The sequence below is a fragment of the Nesoenas mayeri genome (assembly GCF_963082525.1).
Source record: "Nesoenas mayeri genome assembly, chromosome: 1".
Lineage (NCBI taxonomy): Eukaryota > Metazoa > Chordata > Aves > Columbiformes > Columbidae > Nesoenas > Nesoenas mayeri.
Window position 1 is genome coordinate 177,167,772 of NC_137541.1, and position 15,605 is coordinate 177,183,376.

The window sequence follows — 15,605 nt, forward strand, 5'->3', positions numbered from 1 at the left end:
TTTGTGAGTACCTTGAGGTATCATTCATCTGTAGGGGTATGCAGTAAAACACTGATTTTGAGAACTGAGTGCTGGTAAGACTATACAACACCACATGAATTTATGAAGTTAAATTAAAACCGTAGTTTAACGGATGGATATGAGATTTTAATGGAATCATTTTTCTGTCAGAATATGTCTTCTATTTGGCTGTAGATATAGATGTTACTTGTTAACTTTAAATCTTAACAATCACAAAGATCAAGTCAATTATGAAAAAATATTTATCTTATTAAGGTGCACCATTCTGAGAGAAACAACCTTTAAGTAAAAAGAAATGTTTAATTGAAAATGTGTAACTTCTGCTTACATTTTAATGTGGTATTGAATTGCATAGATTTGTTTTGTGCCTTATTTCAGTGACAGGTGAATTGGGTGCTGCTGGATGGGGGGGTCCAAATCTCTTTCTTTTTTGACACAAGTGTTTGAGGCCACGCAGTGAACTGGGTCAGGGAACTAGCACAACTTAACACTGGCTTCTGGCATCCACTACACTGACAAAAGTATGCTAATCAGTGTAAAGCGTCAGGAAAAAGGGTGGAACAGCCTCTTTCCAATGCAGTGCCAGCTTCTGCTCAGCTGGGACCACAGGATGATGATCTGTGAGCAACTGAACAGATACCGCATCAGTTCTTTGATGCTGAAGGGAAGAGGCCTGACTGATGTTTCCTGCCCTGCTCCTGCTTACATGGTCTTTGGTACATGGTCTTGCCCATTCTGGTGCTTGTTAGATTATTCCACAAGCTGATCAAACTTGCTACTTTGTTAGAAACCTACCCCAATTTTGGTTCTTTGCTTGGTCATTTTTCTGCCGTTTTGGTGCATTGAGAAAGGTTTTGAAGCAACCTCATTATTGTGTTGGCTTTTTCAGAAATTGCAGGAACATGCAGCCATGAGAAAAGCTGCGTGTGTGAAGACAAATGGACTCTCTTCTTTTATGAGCAGTCCTCTGCTATGTCTGCATACTGTGATTTGTGGAATGATGATGCTATAGCCTAAGTATTTCATTTGGTGATTTGTGTAGTTTTCTTAGTACAAACTAATGCTCGTTTGTTTTTTTTTCCTTCTATGTAGACATTTACACATTTGAAACAAATATTTATTTTTAAATGCGTGGGAAAAATTACATGAGTCAAATAATATTTTAGAACAAAAAAATCTATGGTTAAGATAGCATCTTTTTCCTAGTGTCTGATGGTCTACATTTTTAGATTTAGTGAGATATGCTTAACATAGCTTAGATAGGAAAACAGTCCATCTTTCTCAGCGTAAAACCTGTGTTTGTGTATTTTAATCAAAAGACTTCTTAGTTGATGTACACTGAACAGACTATTTCACTTCTGTTACATAAAATACCTTGTTCATTAGTAAGATTTTAAATCTCAAAGTAGATGCTGTCTTTCAGCTTTTTCTGTCATTCATTGCTATCTGAACTATACATGCATTCCATATTTACAAAAAGGTATTTTGACTGCAAATATGTAGTGAACTTCTTGAGTACTCCACCAGAACTCTCTAGCAATGTAATCCTCTGAATTTTTTTCATCTTTTAGAATGGAATAGTGCATGACTTTAAAGACTGGCACTAGTACAAAGACGGGAATTCATTTATGTCCTGTATATACCACATAAAACCAAGACAAAAAAAGAGATATATACTTTTTTGTGTCCATAAATGTATCTATTATGTCTTAACTGGTAAGCAGTAATGTATGTAGTATGTATAATAACAGAAATATATCAGATGAACTCTGTCTAAACCTCTGAGGGCAGATAAGTCATTTGAAAGTAATGGAATCAATGGTCATTGCATGCTGTCATTATTTATATCTGAAGTCAGTCTATTTTTTTTCTATTTTGAAAAGTATTCTGATTTGTCTTTCCTTTGTACTTCACGGTATATGTGTGAAGCACAGTTACAAGTTTTCATGCTAATTAAATCAATTTAGTGAATAATTGAGATTCTTTTTCAGTGATGATTTTGCAGACTAGTGTATGTTTTGATAAGTTTTTTTTAAGAATTGCAAATTTATGGGGAGGAGGAAGCTTTAAACAGGAAATGGAGGACAATTCCACTAAATCTTTAGTTGCTGTACTCTGTTTTACGAAGATTTTTCTTCTGGTCTGCTTAAAGGGAACCGTAGTCATCAAATCAATCTTGTTCAAGTGTGTGCTTTTGAATTAAGAACCTAACTTGGATGAAAGTGGTGGTTGTATGAGAAACTGAAGATGCAAAAACTTGAACTGGTTTATCTCTGGTCCAGACTTTCCATCTTTGAAACTCAAGTATATTAAAACTCACATATTTTAAAATGAAAATATAGATTATCACGAAGCAACTTGACATTGTAGTCAATTAAAGTACAAATGGGAAAAATATATTTTACCTAGTCTTGTAAATAAAAAATGATAAATAGTTCTAACAATTTGAAAAATTGCACAGTAGGGAGATCTAAAATTAGCTTGTACCTTGAACTAGAAATAAGTGTTTGTCCGACTTTTAGAAGCTATTTAGTGAATTTGAAAGAGTTTTGAGATCAAGCATAGTAATGAATTGTTCATTAGAAGATAAAAAAAAAATAACTGCTACTCTGGTAAACAACAACAGAGCATAGTGTGTGAAATACAAATACTACAGCATATTAATGATATTTAACATAGGAGTCTGTAAGCAGCATAAGCCACATCTTGGAGTGTCTCTCATTCAGAATTTACTTCAGAATGTATACTTGTATTTAAATTTCAGGGACTTCAGTGTGTTTCAAATGGTGTTCTGCTTCTTACTGCTTTGCTGAGTTAGAGCTAAGGTGTTAAAATTTTCCTACAAGTGATTTTTGATCATGGGTAAAGACTTAATAAGAACAGAGTACAAAAGTCAGTCTTACTGCTTCTTATTTGTCTTCCAAGGGGGCAGAGGGTAAAGTTTAAGTAACACCCCTTTTCTACTTCCAAATGCCAAAGCTTAAAATTATTATTATTTTTTTTAAATCCAATAGTGAATTTGCTTCCAAACTGGTCTTTGTTGGGAAGGGAACAGTGCATTGGAGAATGAATCCCAACTTGCATGGTCAGTAGAGGAAGTTTTAGATTAGGTCGATAAAGTGGACAGTAACAGATTGCTAAGACCAGCTGGTATTCACCCTGGACTTCTGAGGGAACTGAAGGATGAAACAGCTGAGCTATGAACTGTGCTGTGTAAACTGTTATTTGAGTCTATGCCAGGATCAGAGGAAAGGAAGCAAGGTGACAAATGTGGTGACAGATTTTAAAACAATTTCTGGGGTTTAAGGATCTATGATCAGCAAAGTTGATACCTATGGTGCATATTGTAGATAAACATTAATAAAGGGTAGAATTAGTTACTGTTTTAATAAATTACTAATATACTGGCAAGACCTTTTGTGTCTCAGTAATGGCTGAAAGCAAATGGGATTTTGGGAATTGTTAGGAAAGAAAACCAAAATAACAATTAAAAAAAGTGTCACTGTGCAAGTTCAAGCTGTGCTCACATCCTGCATACTTTGTGTGGTTTTGTTTCCTCTTACTAATAAAAGATATAGAAAAGGTACAGCAAAAATGATGAAGGTTATCAAAACACATAATGGAGGTCTTTTTTTGTACAATGCATAATTAAGAATGGGAACTCTGTGCTGAAGGACTTAATTAACATCAAAACATTTCTAGGTGTAAAAAGCAATTACAAAAAAGCATGGAAGAACAATCTATCGAGGGTTATTAAATGAAAAGATTTTGCTCTGGAATTGGACAGCCTCTGAAAGGCAAATATATGGAGATGTGCAAGCACATGTATCCTTGACTTGGTGTTTCACTTTTTCCTGTGCATCTTATTGATCCCTGGAAGAGGTTGAATTTTGATCCAACAGGGCATAGTTATTATTGAAGAGGTTTCTGGAGGCAGCAGTTTAGTTATGATTCCAACTGCTTTTTAACTGGATCTTGCTCCTTCTGTTGCCTTATCCCACCTAACTTGACCTGTGCTGGCTCCTTATCCAATCCTTTTGTTGGTTATCTACCTTCTTTCAAATACTGAACCCCCAAAAGTAGAGTTAAACAGTTGTCATTCAGTTTCACAGGATAAGGAGCATTATTGTGCTTCTTCGATCATCTACGCTCACCTTGGGTGCACATGCACCCAGGTCCTGTTAGTCTGCTTTTGATACCTTCTGTCAAGTGATGGATCAGCCTTGTGAGCCCAAGCAGCTAAGTCTTGATGGTAGGAAAATATCTTAAAATCGGGAGGTCTGAAAACTGCAGAATTATGTGTCCACTGGATTCTAAATGACTTGACTGCTAGGAACATCGTATGTTTTGCTTTTATCTCTTGAGCAAACTTCATATAGCAGAGAAAGCTCATCTTGTTCCCCCCCTTTTTTTCCCATCCCAGGAAAATTAGTGAAGTTTTCAGTCCTTCCAGGAGTTGAATCAATATTGGCTAAAACTTTCAGTTCTAGTGTGGAGCCACACAGGTGTTCAGATTGTAACTAAGAAAAAGATTCTTCTGATTTGTATATGCCATATTTCTGAGAGTATTTTAGGTAGTTGCTTCTTAAGAAAAAGGATTTTGTAGATTATTTTTTGTTCTTCAGAATTTTATCAGTTGCTATTAAAAACATGACAGCTTAATGTCTTTAATTTCCGAAAGAACTAACATTATTTAGAAACTATTTAGCCAGTATGGTAACCGTTTTACACAAGTCCATTTTACTTTGTGCAAGTAAGGACCTTATATGTCCATCTTAACTACCTTTTTTTTTTTTTTTTTTTTAAAATTTTGGTCCACCTATTCATGCAATGATTGCACTGTACTTCAATGGGCAGTAAGCATGTTCTGGCAACTATCAAGTTTCTAAGCTGAAGTACTTATTTTTATGCATTTAATGTGATGTACACACAGAAAGTTAAAGACTGTATTAAGTAATATAAAAGGTGCTAAAACCATTTGAAAAGATGTTACGATTTTAAAAAAAATTTGTACAGAGCCATAAGAAAATTTACATATTACTCTCCAACTCTTGTACTTATTATATATGCTTCAGTTGCTCTCTCATGCAGATTATATAGTTATACAAGTTTAATAGGGTGAGTGTTTTGTGGTAAATTAAAATATTGAAAAAATAAGCTGATTCATAGAGGAGCTTTGTGTGAAAGTATCTATAAAGTCAGTCATTGGATATATTTAATAGCTGATTGTAACGGCCTAAGTTACTTTTTCTGCGTTACCTTGCAATAGCCTGGCAAAGATAAAATGCCTGATTATATTTGTATCTTTGCTGTTGTCAATGATGCCAGTTCTTATGTACCCTTGAGTAATTATTTGTGGTAAAATGTTCTATTATGAATGAGATCATGGTTCGTGAGTTGAAGTTATCATGAAGCATGACTGAGTTGTCATGATGTATACATGAATTTGGGTTGGACTAGTTGATCTCCAGAGGTCCTTTACAACGCTAACCATGCTGTGATTCTGTAATAAAGCCAATTCAACAGCAACATTGTCAGTATAGGAGCAAAATTGTACGTGTGCATGACCGAACAGTTTTGAGGGAGCTATGAAGTGACAATCTATTACAAACTGCTCAGACAACAAATGGTAGAACTTAAGAAATATTCACTGTTGTAGCAACTGCCATTCCAAAGATATGCATTACTGATGAATAGAAATTGTCAGAAAGGATGGAGGCCTGAATAAACAGAAACACTGAATACATTGGCACCTTTGCATTATATTTTCCACATATCTATTGTAGTGAACATGAAGAAGAATAGCAAGTACCCATACTTTTTAGGAGTCTGCACTCCAACTTCATGTAAAGTGATGGAAACATTTTCAGTTTCAAAGCTGACAGATAAAACTGTGAACATTATTTATATTCCTACCGTAGTTAATAACCTCATTCTGATTTTCCAGTTTTAGATATACGTAGATGTGAAATAAGATGGAGTGTGAAAGTTGTTTTTTATAGTACTTGAAAAATAGTCTATACCACATAAAAGGGCTAGATTAGGCTATTAGGAGTAATGAACAGTTCCTGAGAGTTACATTTGTGTTGATAAAACTTTAAGTTGGTCGCTCTGTTTGGAAAGAAGAATATTCCTGGCCTCTCAGCCCTCAGTTGTTCTTCCCACTGTTGTGAGTCGTGCCCAGTATCCTCATTTTAGCCTTATTTTTATTAAAAATCAAATAAGTGTCTTAAGTGATATTGCAGAATGATTTATATCTAGTTCATAATTTTGTTGTTGTTTTGAAGCAGATTTTCACAAATAACTTTGCTGGTGAACTCTGCAATTCACTATGGAATCTGCACCTGTGTAGCATCAGCATCTAGGAAACAGGCTTGTTGGTGTCCTTTTTTGGAGACTAAACTTTTATTTGCCGCTTTGCATGTCGTATTGTGGGACAGTAGTTGTGGAGCTGTTAAGACAATCCAGGTCTTCAAAAGACTGTGTTATGTCAGTCAAAAGATAAGTATTTTTTGTCAGGCCTTTGATTTCAACACTGATGAGGACATACCTGGAGTTCTGTCCCCCATTCAGGGCTCACCTGTAAAAGAGACATGGACATACTGGGCAAACTCCAACAAAGGGTCGTGAAGATGATGAAGGGACAGGAGCATCTGTCTTATGAGGAAAGGCTGAGAGAGCTGGAACTGTTTGCCATGGAGAAGATAAGGCTCAGAGAAGGATCTTCTCCATGTATAAAAACACCTGAAGGGAAAGTGCAAAGTGGATGGACCGAGCACTTTTCAGTGGTACCCAGTGACAGGACCAAAGGCAATGGGCACAATCTGAAACACAGGAAGTTCTTCCTGAACATCAGGAAACACTTTTTTCCTGTGAGAGTGACTGAGCAGTGGCACAAGTTGCCCAGAGAGGTTGTGGACTCTCCCTCCATCCTTGAAGATATTCAGAAGCTACTTGAACACAGTCCTAGCTGTAGGTGGCCCTGTTTGAGTGAGGGGGTTGAACCGGATGACTTTCAGAGATCCCTTCCAAACTCAGTCATTCTGTGATTTATAGCAGACTATTCCACATTTTTGCTTTGAATAACTAAGAACTTTTGCAGCATCTGTTATTTAGCTACAACTTCATCTTCTATTAAACATCTATTCCTTTGATTCCAGAAAAGTTTTTGGAGATGAAGAATGCAGGTCTTTCAGTTGAATATCCTACTATATGGGGCACAAGCTGTCATTTACTTCTAAGGGTTAGACTTTTAAACAGATGAGGTAGGCATCTACTTTCATAAAGAGAATTGGTATGGGCACATCCTTTGAGCCTGTGACCCCAGGCTTGTTCTTTCATTTTTCAGTGAAGATAGAATGCAAGATGATTGTTGCCTTAGCTAAGAGGGTAGGAAAGGTGCAAGGTCTTGTATAATTTTCTGTACACTGTGTTACTTAGTGACAAAATAACTCCACTGAGTATTCTGTAGATTTCTGTGTAATGTAGTTTTCAAGTTTCATCTGCACTAGGAATTCAGACCTTTTAAAATAAATATTCAGATCTGCATGTTCTTTTTAAAGCCTGTATTTCAAAAGTATTTTTTTTTTATTCAGTAAGATGATGTATTTTAGAAAAAAAAAAAAAAAAACCTTTAGAATACAGATGCACAGACATGGATTTTCCTACACAAAGATAATGGGTGGAAGACCAAGTCAAGACCTGTGGCAGAAATTGAAACAGTGGATAGCAATTCTTGACTGTACAGATTATTTCAGTGGTACATACTAAGACTGTTATTCTTTTGTAGATATGCGGAGCAGCTATGTGAGATTCAATCCACATTTCCATGAAATGCTGCTCTGCAGGCTTCCAACTGTGATGTTATATTTGTAAAACAGTCCTGTCACCACTCCTATCAGGAGTCTGATTTCAGCCAGATAATTACCACAGGTGGAGGTAGTTGACTACAGTTGAATTAGTATACGGACACATGTTTGAAGGAGACATTAAAAGCAATCTTTCCAATAGCTAAAACTCCTTTGAGGTTTTGTCCGTCTGTACACTGGCAACCACATCTGTTAGTTTTAGAGTCATGTTAATGAGGATGTGGGATTTTGGAGAAAAGAGGAACTGTGAAGGGTGTGAGTTGAATTCCACATGTTTCGAAGTGCTCTAGCGCTTTGTGTTCAAGCCTGAGAGGGTAGAGCTAGAGCATCACATCAGGTACTACTGACTAAAAATTATCCAGTTCAGATGCTGGGCCCACGTGTATGCCCCCAGTGTGACAGATGTAACATATCGACAGAACTTAAAAAGATTGTGTGGTTCTTTATATGTAGCATTACTTTCCAGTTGTATAATACCTGAAATAAGACATTTGATTTTGAAAAAGTTAATGTTTTAGTATGATGGTCCAGCTTTGGAGACATGAGAGCTGTCTGTGGATTTTAAGATTCCCTGGTTTGATTCTTCTCTCATTAGCACGACAACATCTTGCATCTTTTTCCCTTGATGGTCACCTCCTTTCTGCAGCAGCTGCCCACTCTCGCTGGGCTGCTTTCTCTTTGCCAATCTAAGCAAATGTTTCCCATTTTCTGTCCTCTGTATACTTTCCTCCCTGCTCCAGTGCCCTCCCCAAATGAAAATCTAATTGCTTATTTTATTTGATTTCTTTGTATTTACTTTACCTGTTCACATCTTTCTATTAATATTTTTTCTTCCACCCCCCCGCTCCCAATGGGCTTTTTTCCCTTTTTTCTTGTTGGAAATAGATAATGGCTTTGTCTCTTGGTGGTGCTTGTTTGCTTTTTGTTTTTTGTTTGTTTGCTTTTTGTTTTTTGTTTGTTTGCTTTTTGTTTTTTGTTTGTTTGCTTTTTGTTTTTTGTTTGCTTTTTGTTTTTTGTTATTTTGGTTTGGTTCTGTTTTTTTTTTTTTTTTTCATTTTTTTCTCCCTCCCCTTCTCCCTTATATGTTAATAAGTAAGTGAGGTAAAAATGTCTGCAGGTGCCTAGGGGATATCAGAGTTTTCATTGGCAAGTGTAACATTTCCAGTAGGGAAGACAAGTAATATGTATCCTCTGCTTCTTATTGCTGCCAACTATGTAAGGATGTGACCTGAATTCTCCTGAAGAAGTTCCACGTAAGTTTGCAGCAATTTAGTTTGTTGTATAGTTGTATAACTTCGCATACAATTCCTGCATGAGTAACTAGAGTAAATGTGTTCTATGCTATCGAGGGTTAAGATTGTGGGGTGACAATAAAACCCTGGCAGATGTATTGTTAACCTCCTCTCCCCGCAACTTCCCCCTTTTGCCCCTCCCTCTCCCCCCTTCCACTAAGGACAGGCGATCGGGAGGGAAAGCAGAACAGAGAGAAGAGAGTTGGAAAAAATTAAAGATGTTTTATTAATGCTACTAATAAGAATAGAGAAAATAATACAAAATACACAAAACCAATCCTGAAAGTCTCAGCAACTGCAGAACTGGCACCCAAAGTCCTGGATTAGACTCTGCAGCCAACCGGAGCTGGATTCAGTCTCTCACTAGACCTCAGTTCACAGGGATGACTAGCAAGGTCCTCTCCTAGTGTCGGCCATAGGGAAAATGGGACGAGATCCTCGTGATCTCCCACTTTTATATGAAGTATTCACATGAATGGAATGTTATACACAGTTGGTCAGTTTCTTGGTCACTTGTTTCTCATCGCCCCTCTCGCGAGATGTCCATCCATGCTTATCAATAAGTTTGCATTCCATTGCTAGGTTTACCAAAACATGTGTCTGGTTCTCCAGGAAAATGCAGTTAATATGAAGGCTTTAGCTGACAGGCAAAATTCACTGAAAGAGAAACTTGTTTTTAACAAAACCAGGACATATGCTTATACATTTTTTCCGTAGGGTTACGATGCCGTAAGTTTTGCTGTATCATTGTGCATAACCGCCCCCTGTTTTGACTGTTTTCAGCATGTAGCCAATAAGAAATCTGAGAGGTCCATTGAGGTGTGTAACTGCAGGAGAAAAGACTAGCATGATGTTGAGATTTTTAGCCCCTGACATGCCCTCCTGGGTTCTGTAGGGCCTCTTCTTAAAGCATAACCAGATAAAAGTGAAGCTTTAGTGTTAGCCTCCTTTTTATCCAGTAGCTCAAATGCCATTCTCTTCCTTTTGAGCATGGGATATTGAGTTGTCACGTTGATGGTTAAAACCTACTTCTTTTGATTTCACATGCATAATAAGCACTGTGTCGTTTTTCCTGGGACAGGAGAATGGTAACCTTTCTGTTAAATCTGTGCTAAAAGAAATTCTAGGCCAACTGGTTGCTGTGGGTAGGCTGAGGAGAAAAAGAAAAGAGGAGGACTGTGGCTTTGTAACCCATTTATAAAAGGATATAAAGCTACTGGAGAGTATCCAGAAGAGGGCTACGAAGTTGGTGAAGGGTTTGGTGAGGAGACCATAAGAGGAGCAGCTAAAGTCACTTGGTTGTTCAGCCTGGAGGAGACCTTGTGGCAGCTACAGCTTCCTCACAAGGGGAGGAGGAGGGGCAGGCACTGATCTCTTGTCTCTGGTGACTAATGACAGAACCTGAAGGAATGGCAGGTAGATGTGCCAGGAGAGGTTCAGGCTGGACACTAGGAAAAGGTTCTTCACCCAGAGGGTGGTGGAGCACTGGAACAGGATCCCCAGGGAGGTGTCACAGCCCCGAGCCTGACAGTGTTCAAGAAGAGACTGGACAATGCCCACAGACACATGGTGTGAACTATCAGGTTGTCCTATGCAGGGACAGGAGTTGGACTTGATGATCCTTGTGGGTTCCTTCCAACTCAGGACATTCTATGATTTGTCCTCAAGTGGATCATCATGCTGCGTGGCAGGTGTAGAGTATAAGAAGTGATTTAGGAGATGATTCAAATGTGTGTCTCAACCAACTCCAAAGGGAATAGAATCTAGTCCCTTCAGTCACTGTGTGAAGTCTTTTAGTTCTTATGTCTGTGGTAGTATCCCAGACAACAAAACTCAAAGACCTCAAGAGCTCATTCAGTCTGTGTCCCAATCCTAGGCAAAACTTATTGTGCTTAGAAAAACATTTTTTAAGAATGACATAGTTCTCAAAGCTTAAATTGACAGAAGTCATTTCAGCTTAGGGAAATCCTCTTGATAATTCATGTTACATCTAGTTTTGTCAGGAATCATCAGTGAGATAGAAATTTTAATCCTGTGCCTTCTTGACAAGACCACTCATCTATATCCATCTCCTTTGGAAGTCAGTAGCATATACGTTTATACATATATATACATATCATATACCTTTATTACAGCATTCTACCCTACTCTCAAATATCTGAAGCACGTATAACTTAATATGGAACAATCATGCTGTAAAAGCATGGAAACTAATTTCATTTGTGAGAGAGTATAGATAATCAGATAAAAAATAGTAATGCATAGGGTGAATAACATTTTATGGTGAAGATTTGTGCTGGGAGAGGAAAAAAAGAGGAAAAAAAAAAAAAGTAAGAAAATAAAAAAAGGACAGCCGAGTTGGATTTAAGGAAAGATTTGTGTGATTTTGGTATTTTCATTTGTTTGCACAATAATTGGAATGCTTCCTACTAATACATTATCATGCCTATGCAGTTATTTTAAGTGAAATTCTTATGACAACGTGTGAATAATGAGAAATAAATTCAGCTTATATAATGCATTTCGGAGATCCTATTTTATGAATTATTTTCTGAAAAGAAAGAATAAACCAAAATTTCCAACAGTGTTAATGTACATTTATACAATCACTTTGTGGTATTTTATAATATGGTGGTTACATCCTATGTTTAAAAATACATATTTTTGGAGGAGATAAGAAAATAGGTATGCACTCATTTATATCATAAAGTAATATTAAGTTTTTAATGATTTGGTCGCCTTTGATAATTTTGGTGCATGTATTTAAACAAAAGCTGTCACAAAAATAATTAAATTTTGGGTTAGTTCTTTATTGCTCATTTCTGAGACATATTGACATATCTTCTTTAAAAATTGTTATTGGTAAAATCCAGTTCAGAATGGTGACCTGGCCAGGCTGACTGAAGTATTTTGCATAGTATTTTAAATATGACTTTCATGACCTTAGACCATTTGTACAATTACCATTAACATCTTTATTGAGCTTCTATTTAAAAAATATATATATATATATTTTTCTAGAAGGCTGACAAGCTGAAAAATTTGACTGAAGAGCAATAATTTTGTGAATACAAGGAATAAATGCAAAACATCTGTATTTTTTTGTCTGTATATTCTATGATATGTTATTTGTGAACTGTGTTTGATAGCAAATACGTTTTCTGAATTCATTAATGTTTACTCTAAATATTAAGAGTAAACAGTGAGTGTATTTTTGTTTACTTTGGCAGTAAAAAAAGAGGAGGAGGACTTTGAAGAAAAGAAATCCATTAAGAAACGAATCAAAGAATTAAAAGTCTTGGACCCAAAGATTGCACAGAATCTGTGTAAGTAGAGTCTGGTTTTATGACAAAGTAACGTTGTCTAGATGTTCCATAAAAATGTCTTTCTCTCTTGTCTGACTGCCTGGTAACCACTTTTTGTTTAAAGCATGTGAGAATACGTGCACATTGGTGTTAAACCCAGACATTAGAGCTGATACAACTGAAACACATTCCAAAATACCCGGAAAACAGTTAAAGGTTTTCCCTTGTTTAAGACTGAAATTATTATCTTTTGTATACATTGAAGTACAAGCATACAGCTATATATCTAATTATCTATCTATATTTTCAACATATGCATCAAGCAATACTGCCTGTCCCACTACGCCCCCCATGCTCCCCTAGCAAAACAACAATAATGTCTACAAGAAGTGTGGCCATCTCTTATGTACTTTCTAGAAATAAGGCAATAGTCACTTTTATGTGCTCGTATGCAAATAAAGATTATGAAGTTTTGGTGGAGAGGAGTGCTATAAAGAATAGGTTTCTAAATGCCAGCAGAGATAAAATAAGAAACGAATGGATTGTAGTGAACGAATAAACAGTGTTTATAAGAACATTTTGGTTTTTAATTGTTTATATGGTTTTGGTTTCTCATGATGCTTTTTTTTAAGAGAAAGCTCTTACAAGACCATGGAAAAAAGTGTAATTGTCACTTCAGCGCAAAATACTATAACAGCAAAGATTATCCTGCAGAGTAGACTGTCACTCTCCGCTTCTGGAGGTTTTCTGTGATGCTCGATGTTGTGCGTAACGAATGGATGGAGAGGGTTGGAATTACAGAACAGTAATTAAAAATACATTTAATTTTTTATTTTTTTTAATCTGTATTACTTTGCATAGTCTTTATTAACCTGTAGATGCTGTAGCCTGTTTAACTTGTGTTTTGTAAGTAGAAAAAGTTTGTTGTCTTTCTTCATTGTGTGTGGAATCTTTGTTTTAGCAATTTTCCTTGGCTCTTTCCGAGTGCCTTATGAGGAAATCAAAATGATGATATTGGAAGTAGATGAAACACAGCTATCAGAGTCCATGATTCAGGTAAGGAAAAAGACACTTGGAATCCAATTATTTCAGGGTAAGCCTCTCATTAAATAGAAACTTGTAGCTAAAAAGCCAGAACATTAATAAGTTCTCACATTCTGCTGTTTCTTGTCCTCAGACACACTGTTCTGTTCCTTTACTTATCTCTAGGGATGCAGCTTCTGCTGGTGATCAAAGCTCCCTTGTCTTCTGACTTGAACTGACTCTGGGGCCCCTCTTTTCTCAACTGGGCAGAAAATTCAAAAGTTCACAGTTATGGCCTAAGCAAACTTAGTTACATATGCTAAGTGGGTTGTGCTAAGCAAGTTCTGTAAGAAGCAATATACCACATAGGTCAATAAGCTGAGGCCTGAACATAGACTAAGACAGTCTCTATTTCCTAATGCATTAAGGCTCTTTGATATTCAAATGTGTGACTCATACTGTAACACACAGCAATTTGTATGCGAAGGTCAAAACAAGGCAAATCTATATTCGTACACTTTGCTTGCAAAATAAATTTCCACAGTATTGGAAAGTCAAAATAAGGTCCTAGTGAGGAGACTCTGCAATGTTTAGCATGCTCCTTTCCTTTCTGCATGCATTTTGGCCTTCACTTGTTCAAGCTTGGATTTCTAACATCTTTAAACTCTGTTGATCTAGTTAGACCTCACTTTCCTTTAAAAGGAGCTTGTCTACTGATTGATTTATTGATTTGAAGAATGTTTCTCTTAAGAAATTTTTGAAGGATCAAACATGAGCCATCATCTTCAGTGACAGTGCATATAATTGTGGTATAAGCCTCTATTTCATTCAATGATACAGTTAATACTGGCACAGAAACTATTATTAATACTTTAAGGTTATTAAGATGAACAGAGCAGTTTATACCTCTAAGCTGTTTGTTTATTCTAGTTTACACTTAGGTCACTTTTCTTTTTAAAGATTTTCTTCATGCTCAAAAGAAGCATGATGTGTATCTTTGTTTTATTTGGAATAAAACTAGGAATGGTCTAAAATAACATGAAAAGCTGAGAGATGGAATATGCTATGCTGTTACGTTCAGCTTCAACTCTGTCTCAGATAGTCCATGCTTGCTCTGAGACACTCATGCTATTTGACCTTACCACTGTTTTTCAACAGTGAGAATTTAGTCTGTTAGTAAAATTAGGTCCTCAGCAATATCATGAAGCAGCCTGTTGCTTGTATATCACGAAAGCTATTTACTTGCATTGTAATAAAACAGATTTTGACTGAACTGAAATGTCTGCCTTTTCCATCAAGTAATGGGGAAATGCTAGAATTAGCCTTTCTGATCCTTTCTTGAAATATGGTACTGTCTTCAGGGCAGAGTGTTGTCTTTGAAGCGTGTGGTAATGATGGGTGTGTAATGCCATTTGCCTGCAATAATTCAAGCAACATAGAATTCGAGATTTTTAAAGCCTATTTTACTTTTCTTGGCAGAATTTAATAAAACATCTTCCTGAACAAGAACAGCTGAATGCATTGTCCAAGTTCAAGAACGAGTATAATAACTTGTCTGAGCCGGAGCAGTTTGGAGTTGTGGTGAGTTCTGTTTTGTTACGGTTTTATTTTTGTCCTTTCCTGGAAAGCAGTTTTAATATATTATAGAAACAATACCAGTTGCTTCTTCCTAAATGTGAGAGGGTTCCAGACTGGGAGAAGAGTACAAGTGCTGCCTTTTAATCTGACTTTTAGTGGGCATATCCATGAATGTGAAAGGCCTGAATGTTGGAATATTACAGCTGGAATTATGTGGGATTATCTTTCTTTAAAAAGCTGATTTAGTTTACCAATCCCCCTTCCTGCTCTGCAAAAAAACCCCAAACAACCAACCAAATCAAGACCAACAAAAACACACCACAAAAATACCCAAAGCCAACCAAACATAAACCACAACCCGCGTCCACCCCCCAAAAAAAGAAACAACAAAAAGAACACAACCCATCGCCACCACCAACAAAAAACACAACCAAAAATCCAACCCAAAACCCAAACCAACACTGGTATTTTCTGTGCCAAAGTTTCACTGGGAGATACAGAGTTTTGGTTTTGAATTT

At 36.6% G+C, this 15,605-nt stretch overlaps 1 protein-coding gene across 1 annotated transcript in view; it reads left to right on the plus strand.

The window, feature by feature from the left end:
• The window catches only part of DIAPH3 (diaphanous related formin 3), a gene marked incomplete at its 3' end in the record, with an annotated part of 225,994 nt that overhangs the window by 84,331 nt on the left and 126,058 nt on the right, over positions 1 to 15,605 (plus strand). Inside the window, exons 18-20 of the mRNA XM_080345569.1 lie at positions 12,412 to 12,507; positions 13,448 to 13,542; positions 14,989 to 15,090. Coding sequence (XP_080201695.1) covers positions 12,412 to 12,507; positions 13,448 to 13,542; positions 14,989 to 15,090 — 293 coding nt within the window. The remainder of the gene's footprint in view (positions 1 to 12,411; positions 12,508 to 13,447; positions 13,543 to 14,988; positions 15,091 to 15,605) is intronic.